The sequence below is a fragment of the Megascapheus bottae genome, chromosome 5, assembly GCF_031878675.1.
Source record: "Megascapheus bottae isolate mThoBot1 chromosome 5, mThoBot2.hap1, whole genome shotgun sequence".
NCBI classification, from domain to species: Eukaryota; Metazoa; Chordata; class Mammalia; order Rodentia; family Geomyidae; genus Megascapheus; species Megascapheus bottae.
In genome coordinates, this window is record NC_143513.1 from 5,124,899 (window position 1) to 5,138,134 (window position 13,236).

General features: G+C 36.7%; 1 protein-coding gene across 1 annotated transcript in view; it reads left to right on the forward strand.

The window, feature by feature from the left end:
* Positions 1-13,236, forward strand: part of Sugct (succinyl-CoA:glutarate-CoA transferase) — a 552,732-nt gene that overhangs the window by 72,078 nt on the left and 467,418 nt on the right. The window contains exon 8 of the mRNA XM_090332615.1: positions 8,898-9,041. Within this exon, the coding sequence (XP_090188741.1) occupies positions 8,898-9,041 (144 nt within the window). The remainder of the gene's footprint in view (positions 1-8,897; positions 9,042-13,236) is intronic.

Below are 13,236 nucleotides of genomic sequence, written 5' to 3' on the forward strand. Positions count from 1 at the left end.
CATCTTGATCCATTTGTCTACTGAGGGGTATCTGGGTTGGTTCCCTATCTTAGCTATGGTAAATGATGCTGCAGTGAACATGGTTGGGCTGGTAGGTAGCATTCGTATTACCTTGTTTGTGATTATTTGGGTAAATGCCCAGGATGGGATTGCTGTTTCAGTTTTCTGTACCCTTTGTCTTGTATCTAAGTTTATTAAATCCATGGAAGGGAAAGAATAAACACCAGGACAAAGGATGAACTAATGCAACAATGATACTTACCTGACTTTATGTTGGAAATGAATTTTACAACTTGAGAGGGAAGGGAGCAGTGAGGGGTAAATGGGAGAAAATGAGGGAGAAAATAACTGTTTAAAAAGAAATGTACTCATTATCTTACTTATGTAGCTGTAACCCCTGTTCATCACTGGTACAATTATATATATATATATATGTATATGATGTTGCTCTTATTAGTTAAAGCTGCAAGTCATACTAATTGTAGTTTTGCAATGAAAATATTGCCTTTGGGATCAGGAGCATGGCCTAGTGGTAGAGTGCTCATCTAGCATGCATGAAACCCTGGGTTCGATTCCTTGTTACCACATACACAGAAAGAGCTGGAAGTGGTGCTGTGGCTCAAGTGGTAGAGCGCTAGTCTTGAGCAAAAAGGGACCAAGGACAGTGCCCAGGCCCTGAGTTCTAGCCCCAGACTGGCAAAAATTTGCCTTTATATTAAGAACTCCTTTATTTATAGCTTGTGTCTCCAAAATGCCTTGCCTTTCTTTCCACATTCATGCACCATTAGTCCATACAAAGTTAGGAATTCAAGTTTCTAAGTGTTTCTCACATCCATTCCATCTGCTATGCTCTTGCTTGAGAGTCTCATCATGCCTCTCTCTTCTGAGAGGTAATCATGTTATTTAGATGGATTGCTCAGATCTGTACCATGTTCTTATAAAAAGTCTCATTAATCACTTATCATTTGTGTGGCTTTTAACATTCACAAAGTGCTCTTTTTTTGTGTGCTGTTACAGGGCTTGAAGTCAGCTTAGCATCTGTTTCTTGGCTTTGTTTTGCTCAAGACTGGTGCTCTACCACTTGAGCCACAGTTCTACTTGTGGATTTTTTGGGGGGGTCATGGGGCTTGAACTTGGCCTAGGCATTGTCCCTGAGCTCTTCAGCTTAAGGCTACCACCCTACCCTTGAACCAAACCACACTTCCTGTTTTCTAGAGGTTAATTGAAGATAAGAGTCTCAGGTCCTTTTGTGCCTGGGCTGCTTTTGAACCTTGATCCTCAGATCTCAGCTTCCTGAGTAGGATTTCAGGCGTGATCTACCGTGGTGGTGCTCAGCTCTACTTGTGGCTTTTTGATAGTTAACTGGAAATAAGAATCTCATGCCCTGAGCGGAGATACACAGATCTCCCTCTTCTGAGTAGCTAGGATTGTAGGCATGGACTATTGGTGCCTGGCTCACAAAGCGCTTTTTTTTTTTTTTTTAATTTTGCTAATCCTGGGTGCTGTGCATGCTAGGCAAATACTGTACCACGAGGCCATCCTCTTGGCCCTAGTGCTTGCTGTATTATTTTTTTTCCAGTCCTGGGTCTTGAACTCAGAGCCTGAGCACTGTCTTTGGGCTTTCTCAAGGCTAGAGCTCTATCACCTGAGCAATTTAAGACTCAATTTAAGTTGATGACCCCCTCAAACTAACCCTGGCGTTATATACTTATTAAACAGTTAGCTTGATAAGATGCTTGCTAAACAGTTTCACAAGGAGGCAGAAAAGGACAAAATTAGGAAAGAATAGCCAGGCAAGCAAACCCCTGTTCCTGTTTGCTCTGGCAGCTGTTTGTGGTTTTTACCTTTGAAAAGATTGTGTAAACTCTGAACAAAAACTCCTCCCGACCTTGCTGTGTGGAGTGTCTGCAGATGAGTTCCATGCCTGGCATGTATCCTACAATAAACCTTTGCTATTGCATTTTGGACTCCTCGATCTTGGTGGTCTTCATTGGGGGACCCCCTCCTCTGGGCACAACAAGCAACACCACCACTTCCAGCTTTTTCTCTATGTATGTACTTCTGAGAAATTGAACTTGGTCTTTGTGCATGCTAGGCTCACAATTTTTTTTTTTTTTTTTTTTTTTTTTTGCGAATCCTGGGTGTTTGTGCATGCTAGGCAAGCACTCTACCACTAGGCCAAACTCCTGGCCCAGTGCTTGCTTTTTTTATATTTAATTAATCAATGGTAATGCATCACTTGTGGTTGATTCTGTTGTTCTGCTGAGTTATAATAAGACAGCAGTGTGGATGGGGAAAAAATAAACATCTTTACATGTAATTGTATAGTCCTCCCCTTTTTCTGTAGACTATATATGTTGTTAAAATAAAACTAATTCCTGTCTCATGAAAATGATATTTTTATTTTCAAAGGAATATTTCAAAGTTTATTTAAACCTTTTTAATTACAAAATAAAAACTTGTAAAAGTATTTATAGTCTTTATACTTTGACTCAGTTACTTCTAATGTTAATATTTCACAAAATTGAGAAATACAGGAACTCTGTTCATTTTACGTAGGTCTCACTAGTTTTTCACTATCATTCAGATAGGTTTTTTTTTTTTTTTGGTTAGTTTTTAAGGACATGAATGAGAATGTAGGAAAACATCACAATGGGCAGAGAAAATGAAAGGATCTATGAATGAGTATGGAAAGTAAGCAGTAAGGAGACTTTATATTTAGTGTCTTATGCCTTAACTAGAGTCTCTTCCTTTCCAGTCTTCATGGATGAGAGGCATATCTCTTTGTTTCACAGAATGATGACAAATCATTCTTCACAAAGGATTTGCATGAATTGAAAGATCTAAATACATTTAAAATGCAGAGTCTGAGTAACCATAAAATCTAAAAATAGCACTGTCACTTCTAAAAATTATAGTTTAGTGAAATAAAAATATTTCTTGAGTTGTAACAGTCTACATATCAGTTTAAGTCTACTTTTCCAATAAATTATGGTGAGATGTAAGGGCATTTGTTGAACAAGTTTAATTTTATACCCAGAAGTAATTTTTGCCTCAGAGGTATTTTTATTAAGGGCTCTGAGTGATGAATCCCTGTTCTCATTTGTGTAAGCTCACATGAACACCCCATTGATCCTAATTTCAGGAGAAGGGAGTCCTTGTTTATTAGCACAGCACGTGGCATCACTGAAGCTTCATCTGTGGATAGAAATGCCATGTTTGCATTTAACCTATTTCATCTCGGATTCTGTCTTACTGCACTGAAATAGCTATTTCATAGCCACAGTGTGGTTCTCTGTGGGCCTTCCTGCTCAATAAATGCTAACAGGTTTTTGTTTCCTCATTCGTCTGGCATCCTGACAATTCTTTAATGACAGGGATTTATTTATGATGGTTTTTTATAGTGTGGTATCATAGCTCTGGGAAACCACAGCCAAATCTGAGATCCTAAAGATTCTTCTGTTCTATAATTTTAGCTCTTACATCTTCGTATATTTTTCAGTGTGAAATTTATTTTTATATTGTAAACGAACAATTTATAATTGTGTGTGTAAGATACAAAGTGATATTCAATTCATTCATACCATGTGGAACAATTAAGTAAATCCAGCTAATATATCCATTTCCCAAAATAGTCACCATTATTTTGTGGTGAGACTCTTTGAAATTTAATTTCTTGGCAATTTTGAAATGTATAATATTTATTAACCATTATGCTGAGTAATAGAACTCAAAAACAATTATCTCCTTTCTGACTGAGTACACTCTGCACACCCCCTTCCTCCCAACCCTCCCACCCCTGCCGGCCACTCCCAACCTCTAAGCCTAGGCGATTGGTGGTTATTTCTGAGTTTAACTGTATGTGAACAAGCGCTATTCATCTTTTAGTGTCAAGCTTATTCCACCTACCATAATTCTCTCCAGTTCTGTCCATGTCATTGCAAAGGACTCAAGTTTCTTCCAAAGGATGACTCCAATTTTATTATGTACATACATCATGCTCAGTGGATTCTGTAACTTGGCCATTGTGAATAGTATTGCAGTGAAGATGGTAACCTTTTGCTGAATAGATTTCATCTTCGGATAAATACCCAAAATTGGGTTTGCTTGGTCATATGATAATTCTAGTTTTAGTTTTGAAGAACTTACAGCTTTTTCTTTAAAAATTAAAAATTTATATCTTAAAATACAAAATTATTAAGTTTTTTTTAATAATTGCTAAATTAACTTACATTCTCCCCAACAATGTGCAAGCAGAACTCTGGTTCTTTTTTTGTGCTGGTGATTGGACTGAGAACTTACACATGCAAGACAAGAGCTCTACCACTGATCTGTGATTCCAGCTTGAGAGTTAACTTTTGTATTTACTATGAGGAGAGGCTCTCATTTTATTCTGTGCATCATCAAAAAATAATTTCATTGGTATCATTAAGGTATTGTATAGATGTGCTACCATCTCATAAATTAGGTAATGAATCCATTTCTTTTTTTGAACAATGTCACTCTTTCCTTTCCTTTTCCCCAGTTTCTCCATCCTTTTCCTGCCTACAGGTTACATAGGTCATTTCCCACATACTGTGTACTGAATAGCATGATTGCATTTATTCACCCTTCCTCCTTCCCTTTCTGTGTCTTCCTTTTTACCACTACCCCCCCACCACCAGAATAAGTCCCACAAAGCAAAATCAAGCACCACCACCACCATCACCACTAACCACAAACCCATGATTTCATTTCCTGGAGCTCATTTCAATCAATAATATATTTTATTACTATGATTATTTTTTTGCCAGTCCTGGGCTTGAGCTCAGGGTCTGAGCACTGTCCTTGGACTTTCTCAAGGCTAGAGCTCTACTACTTAAGCCTCAGTACCACTTCCGGCTTTTTTTCTATGTATGTGGTACTGCGGAATACAACCTGGGTCTTCGTATATGCTAGGTAAGCACTCTACCACTAGACCAAACTCTCGGCCCAATCAGTAATATTTTAAATTTTCAGCTAAGTTATACCTTTGTGTTTTTCCTGTAAGGTTTTCTAATTGAATTATCTTGGTAAGCTTATAAAAGAATCTGAGATTTTAACAATTATCTAAACATTAACCTTAAGACCAATACCATGTTGCCTTTATCATAATAGCTTTGATATTGGAGGAATTATTTTCTAACTTTGTTCTGTTTTTATATTATTTTGACTATTCATTGTTTTTGGTATATCTATATGACTTATAAGATCAAATTTCATTTCTAAAAAACAAAGGAGGTCGAATTTCATTTCTATTCAATCTCATAAAGTCTTATCTTTAGAGTCCTTTACAAATTCATATCATGCATCTACTGAGATTATCACGCTGCTTTTATCTTTTATTTTAATGATATATTACATTATATTGATTGATTCTAATATATTTAGCCAAATTTGCATTATTGGGAAAAATCTTAATTGATCATAGAAAATAATTTTTATATATTTTTTTGGTTCAGTTTGCTAGTATTTTTTTTTTTTGCCAGTCCTGGGCTTGAATGCATGGTCTGGGCACTGTCCTTAGGCTTTTTCAAGGCTAGTGTTCTACCACTTGAGCCACAGCACCACTTTTGTTTTTTTCTGTGTATTGGAGGAATGAAACCCAGGGCTTGTGTATGCTAGGCAAGCACTCTACCACTATAGTGGTCACACTCCCAGCCCCTAGTTTATTTTTCATATAAAGTGTCATGATTTTAGCCAGGCTGGCTTCAGACCAAGATCCTCTTACCTCTGCCTCCACGGAAGCCATGTAACAATTCAGGTTTTTATTTCTGAAAAATCACTACAGTAGTGATATTCTTTATTTCTGATTTCAGTTATTAACTTTCTTTTTTTGATAGTTAAGCTAAATTTTACCAAATTTGTTTGTCTTTTCAGAGAACTAACCTTAAAATGATTTTCTGTATTGGTTTTCTATTTTTTTACATTTTTTTACTGTAATCGGTAATATTTTCTTCCTCTTTCTTGCTTCAAGTTTAGTTTAGTCTTCTTAGGATGGAAGAAGGGTAGGTGGGTTATTAATTTGAGCTTCTTCTTTTCTTCTTCTCCTTCTTTTTTTTTTTTTTTTTGCCAGTCCTGGGCTTGAGCTCAGGGCCTGAGCTTGGACTTTCTCAAGGCTAGAGCTCTACCTCTTGAGCCTCAGCACCACTTCCGGCTTTTTTCTATGTATGCGGTACCGAGGAATCGAACCCGGGTCTTCATGCATGCTAGACAAGCACTTTAACCACTAGGCCAAACTCCCGGCCCTCCTCCTCCTCCTCCTCCTCCTCCTCCTCCTCCTCCTCCTCCTCCTCCTCCTCCTCCTCCTCCTCCTCTTCTTCTTCTTCTTCTCCTTCTTCTATACTGGCTCAAGGCTAGTGCTCTATCACTTGAGCAGTAGCACTACTTGTGGTTTTTTCTGTGTATGTGGTAACAAGAAATTGAACCCAGGGCTTCGTGCATGCTAGGTGAGCACTCCACCACTAGGCTACACTCCCAGCCTCTTTCTTCTTTTGAAATGCAGACATAAATACCCCACAAACAGTGCTTTAGTTGCATTCCATAACTTACAATATCTTGTACTTTTATTTTCATTCATCTCAAAATAGTTGCTAATTTTTGTGTTATTTCTGCTGCTGCTTATTAATATTTTGGGACTATGTTGCTGTTACATAGTTCTGAGTTTTCCAAAGGTACTTTTGTTACTAATTTTATCCCATTGTGGTTTGCAAATGTGTTTTGTATGAATTCAATTCTTTTTTTCTTCTTTCCTCTTTGCTGTTTGCCCCCTCCATTCTCCTCCTCCTCCTCTTCTTCCCCCTCCCCCTCCTCCTCCCCCATCTTCTTCCTCCTCCTTTTCTTCTTCCTAACACCGTGTACTCATAGGTTGCAGGGAAGGAAAGTTATTTCTAAAAATGATTCAACAGCAGCTAGAATTACCAAATAAGGGCCTGAATGAATGAATGTGTCAACCAGATGAAATATGAAGTGTGAGCTTTTTAGTTACTTGCAACGAAAGGCTTAGTGGAATTTAAAGTAGCAAAATGTAGAGAATGTCAGATACAATGATGAGTGGCAAGGGTGTCAGGCCCTCTTCTAATAGCTTTAGGTGTGAGACATGATTAGAATGTCCAATCAGACTAGTGTGAATTGGAGTTGTTATTCAATGCCAAGCTTTATTTATAATTTGAAGAATATAAGCAATTATAAGGGCTTGTAAAACAAAGAATGATTATGGATGTTGAGAAAGGTGATTGGATTCTTCCCTTTCATGATAGACAAAGCTGTCAATCCCAGACTAGTAGAAAATGTCCATGAAAGACATGAGCTGTACATTACTATATAACATTATTATTATACTTACTCCATTACATTATTGACTCCAATAACTCCATTTCAAACCTGAATTGTTACATGGCTCATTCTTTTCCTATAGATTCTAGGCTTATCTTATAGTCCTAAGAATTTTCAGCTTTTATAGACAATCATGCCAACAGGGTATTTACCAATCATTAGCATATCTATAAGGAAATTAAACTAGATTTTGCACTTTCTTTGAAGAAATCATTTTATTAACTTTAAATAGTTAAATGGTTGTACAAAGAGGCTTAATTTATCATGTCAATTTATGAATGTGATATGAGCAGTGTCACCCCTTGTCATTCTTTCTCCCTCCCATCTATCCCAACTCCAACAGCCCCCTCCATTTTCACATATGCACATTGAATATTATGCCTGTATCTTCTCACCATTCCTCTCTCCAATCATCTGCCCTCCCCTAATGTCCTACCCCTAAGTGTCAAAATATCTCAGCTTCCTAGTATTCATATGGCTAATAAGCTTCCTTATTCATTCAAAGTCTATGTGTTAATTTTTCAGAGGATGTGGAAATCTACCTCTATATGTACTATACTTTATTCAGTTTGATTGTGTATATATGCAAATTTCTCTGCATGTGTTTTCACATATGATTATATTTTAGGTATAGCTCCCACATATGAGATAAAGCATGTGCCTTTTGTGTCTGTGACTTACTTCACACAAAAATTTTTTAGGCCTACATATTTATTTGCAAATGGTAAAATGTTGTTCTTCTAGTTGTATACATAAAATTCAATTTGATATCTTACACACATATGTATATAATAGATAGTTATATCTACCTATATAGGGATAGGTATTCTAGTTATCTATGTTGTTTTTGTGGTTTCTATTTTTTTCCCCAGAGTCAACCCACTTTAACTTCTTCCCTAACAAATTGAATCAATTTGTTTGAATTTAATTTTTTTTGTATATGTGACAACAGTGAAATACACTGGCAAGGAATTTAGATAGTAAAATAAATCTTTTATTTCATTTAGTTTCGTTTCATTTGGTTAATAAGAGCTTGGGGAGAAATGTGATTTATACAGAATATATATGTGTTTATATACAGTAAATACCTTGTTTTCTATGCCTTTTGACTTTTTTGTAAGTTTATCTGTTTGGGGAGGGTAAACAGGAGAATAGAAACAGTGGGACAAATGCGACAGTGATACTCATTAGACACTATGTCGAAAATGAACTACACTACTTGTGGAGGGGTATGGGAGGGAAAAGCTGTGAGCAAGCAAGGGATGGGTGGCACTGTTCAAAACGAAATGTATTTATGAGTTGACTTATATAACATATGTATTTAACTTATGTAACCCCTTGTACACCACCTTACAATAACAATAAAAATATATTCCCATCATCAACAGGTATCTCCATAATAATTTGTTGTATATCTGCATATATAATTCTTATAATCCAAATATATAATTCTTTCTCTTAAGTAATTTCAGAGTATTTGAGAGATCATATGGTGGTTTCATGTTTATTTTAATCTGTTTTTCCCCACCCACCCATCACATCAGGATGGAGATCCAGTTCGTCCAGGAGTGGCCATGACCGATCTGGCTACTGGGCTGTATGCATTCGGAGCCATCATGGCTGGACTGATACAAAGATACAGAACTGGAAGAGGACTGTTCATTGATTGTAATCTGCTATCTTCTCAGGTACCAATCTAGCTAACATTTGAAATGATATTGTAAAAACATGTGTCTGGGTGATACCTTCTTAGAGTAAATCTTGCAATCACATTTGTAAAATGAATTAGAATTTATAATAGATGAACTGTGAAGATTTGGGTGTGAGATGACTATTTCTTTAGAGCCCTTTTAAAGCCTTTTTGTTTTTCCTAGGCTTGTTTTAGTACTATGGATGAGACCAGTATATTTGCCTCTTTTTTATTGTCTCATGATCTCTTTATCAACTTCTTTTCTTCTTCTTCCTCTTCTTCCTTCCCTTCTCCTCTTCCTGCTTCTTACTACTTCCCCTCCCCATTCCTTCTCCTCCGATTCTTTCTTCTTGTCCAATTTCTCCTCCTCTTCCTTTCTTCTTCCTGTTCTTCTTCCTCCGCCTTCTTCTTTTGTGTGAACTCAGGACCTCAAGCTCTCACTTTCAGGGCCTATCACATGAGGCACACCCCATTCCCAGCATTTTACTGATTAATCAGAGATAAAAGTCTCATTGATTTGTCTTCCCAGGCTGGCTATGAACCTTGATCTTCAGATCTCACCCTCCTGAGTAGTTTGGATTATAATTATGAGTCACCAAAGTCCAGCTCTGTAACTTCTTTTTACCTGAATATCTTCACCGAGTGTGTGTGTGTGTGTGTGTGTGTGTGTGTGTGTGAGAGACTCTTTTGGTAGTCTGGTGGTGTTTACCTTAGAATGATTCTTTTAAATTTATAAAATTAAGAAATTAGGATTCCAGTGTGAAATCATTTCTATGTTATCACATTCAATGTTTATTTATTTATCTATTTATTCAATGTTTATGTACTAAATCACAAGATATAGGAAAATGTTTAATACTATTATTTTGAGGCAATGCTGTGCATAAATGTTTTAAGAAATAAGCAATAACAAATATATGAAGATATGTTTAATATTTGTAGGTGATCAAGTCAGAGATACTGCTAAAGTAATTTGAAATTTAGTTGTCTACATGCAAACTAGTGAAAATGCTGAATTTTAGTCAGACGTTGGAAATAAAGATGTATATATATAAACACACATACATAGATATGTTTTATGGGTATATATATGCATATAGATATATGTATATTTCCACTTAGTGAATTAACTTCCAGAATTCTGTCTATGACTCCAGATGAAGAAGTTCTGGTTTAGATAGTTATCATAAGCTAGTGGATTAATAGGGTTAAGTCACTTTCAACATAACATTTTGCCTCCTTTTTTTTTTTTGAACTGGATCTGAACCAGATGCTGTACCATATGTGGAAGTTGATTCTGAATAGATAATTTTTCAAGGATAGAAAAAAGAAAATATTTAATTTGTGCAAGGAGACATTTTACTGTGGGAAAAATTACTTTCTAGACATAGAGACCTCAGTTGGGAATTTCAGACTTAAATGGTATACATGGGAAAATAGTAAAGTTGGAACACTGCTTTGGAGATTGTTTTTTTCTCTTAGTCAAAATTAAAGAGGTGTACAGAAATAAAACAAAAAAGCATCAGAATGGCTGAAGGTGAAATACTGATAGAGTTGGTTGTTTTTTTTTTTTAACAGTCTTTTTGAGTCATGGAACTTTACTGGCATAATAGAACCATCTAAGTTCTCTCCTCAAAGGAGATTTTGCTCCTTCAGGGAGAATCACAGATGCTAGTTATGGCAAGTTGCTGAATGTATTTTATTCCCTTCCCTTCCCTAATCCTTTTTTTTTTTTTTTTGGTCAGTTGGTCCTGGGGCTTGAATTCTGGGCCTGGGTGCTGTCCCTGAGCTCTTCAGCTCAAGGCTATTGCCTTACTCTTAGAGCCATAGCCCCATTTCCGGTTTTCTGGTGGTGGTTGGAGATAAGTCCCAGGGCTTTAGTGCTGGCCTGGCTTTGAACCATGATCCTCAAATCTCAGCCTTCTGTGTAGCTGGGATTACAGGCGTGAGCCAAGGTGACCGGCTCCCTTCCGTAATCTTATAGCTGTAAAAAACCCAAGGTAGTACGAGACATTGGATAAACGTTACAAATCCAAGCCAGGCGCAGGTGATTCATGACTTAATCCTAGCTATTCAAGGGTCTGAGATCTGAGGATTGCAGTTCATGGTGGTGGGTCTGGCCTGAAAGACTGTGAGCCTCTTATCTTCAATTACAGAGAAGTGGGGCTGTGGCTTAATGTGGTAGAGCGTTACCTTGAGCAAAAATGCTCAGGCCAGTGCCTAGGGCTGGAGTTCAAACCCCAGTGCCACCCTGCTCCTCCACACCAGAGTTTCATATTGCCATAATTATTTGATTATCATATAGCTTCATAGTGGTGATACTTTGATTAACTCTGTCTTTCAGTTTAAGATAACATCTTCAAATTCTAGGTAAAAAATCCAATCCAAAAAATGATTAAAATCTGTTATACTTAAACAGGTGGTGATTTTAGACACTTTTCAAAATAGCATAATAGAAAAACAGGGTTCTTTTTCTTCCAGTCCTGGGGCTTAAACTCAGAGCCTGGGCACTGTCTTTCCGTTTCCTCAAGGCTAGTGCTCTACCACTGAAGCCACAGCACCACTTCTGGCTTTTTCTGTGTATGTGGTACTGAGGAATTGAACCCAGGGCTTCATGCATGCTAGGCAAGCACTCTACCACTAGGCCATACTCCTGGCCCCAGGAAACCAGTTTTTAAGAATTGTTTTATCTAAATTTTTACCTGCATTAGATGTGTTACGCTTGCATTTAATTTCAGCTGTGTGGAAAAAGACTGAGTGGTAAAAACAGTTTTCTATTTGTTTTGATTGGATTATATAGCATGATGAATGATTATAACACAATGTCAGTTACTAAAAATGAAATTTTGTACTGCTTTTAAAAGCAATCTAGTGTACAACAGACAAATTACACTTGATTTCAATAGCAGCTAATGATTAGCTGAGAGATGATTGCATTGACCACAACAAAACCATTTTAAGTTGTTCATTGTGGAGACATAAGAATTGCCGGGATGTGGTTTGTACTGGGCACCAATTTTTTTTTTTGTAATTTCAAGGCTATAAACTTTTAACCCTTGTCATAAAATTCTTTTGATTTTCTTCTAGTCCTAATATGATTTAAAGCTGTTCATCCAAGATTGTCTAATGTCAGCATCTAAACAGTGTTCTCAGATGCTGTTGGTAAATAACAAGGAAGTGGGTTTGGACGTGGTTCTAATTATTCTATTGCTCTTACTCTTCTGTTGTGGCTTACAGAAATATTTTTGGGAAGTTCTAATATCCTTCCTGTACTTAATTGTACCCAGGATCCCTTAATTATACTACAATAAGTTCATTTGTTAACACCATAATTATTTTCACATATAGGATGTTTTGTCACTTCTGATGCCACCATCCTTTTCCGGTACTTGTGTATTGTTGTAAATGTACCTGAACATATTAGAGTAGAAGCAACTTCAAACTCACATTGTTTTAACATATTTTTATCAAAAAGTTCTGGATCTCAAACAAGTATAGTCATTTGAAATTCATCTTTCTGTGATTTTAGATACACCTGTGTTTCTGTCTTTTCTTTTTTACCTATGTCCTTTTAGAAAATAATTTTATTGATAAAAGAGTATGATGGGGGAAGATTGGAGTACCTTATTTACAGTGGTGGGAATGCCACAGTGAAATTCTCCCATGTATAACACATTATCCTAATAAAATAGAGGTGACTTTATTGAGGAATATATGATATATAAACTACACTACTTAGGTGACAACTTAATGATTTTTTTGTTAAGTTTAACCATTACTCTAGATTAATATTTGAAATGACTATTCAGTCATATATGGTCTGGGATTTACCTATGGAAGCTCAAGTGGATAGTTTTGAGTGGGGAAGAATTTAGTATTGGATTCCTTTAGAGAATTTAGAAGTCATTATGGTTTCTGTAGGCCCTAGGCATTTTTGCATTGTGAATTCTTTCATCTGTTTAAAACCAAAAGAAAGCCAGGTGCTGGTGCCTGTAATCCTAACCATTCAGGAAACTGATTTCTGAGGCTTGTGGTTCAAAGTCAGCTCTGGCAGGAAATTCTGAGAGGCTCTAATCTCTAATTAACCACCAGAAAACTGGAAGTGGCGATGTGGCTCAAGTTGGTGAGAGCTAGTCTTGAGCAAAAAAAACTCAGGGACAGTACCAGGTTCTACGTTCCAGCTACAGGATGAG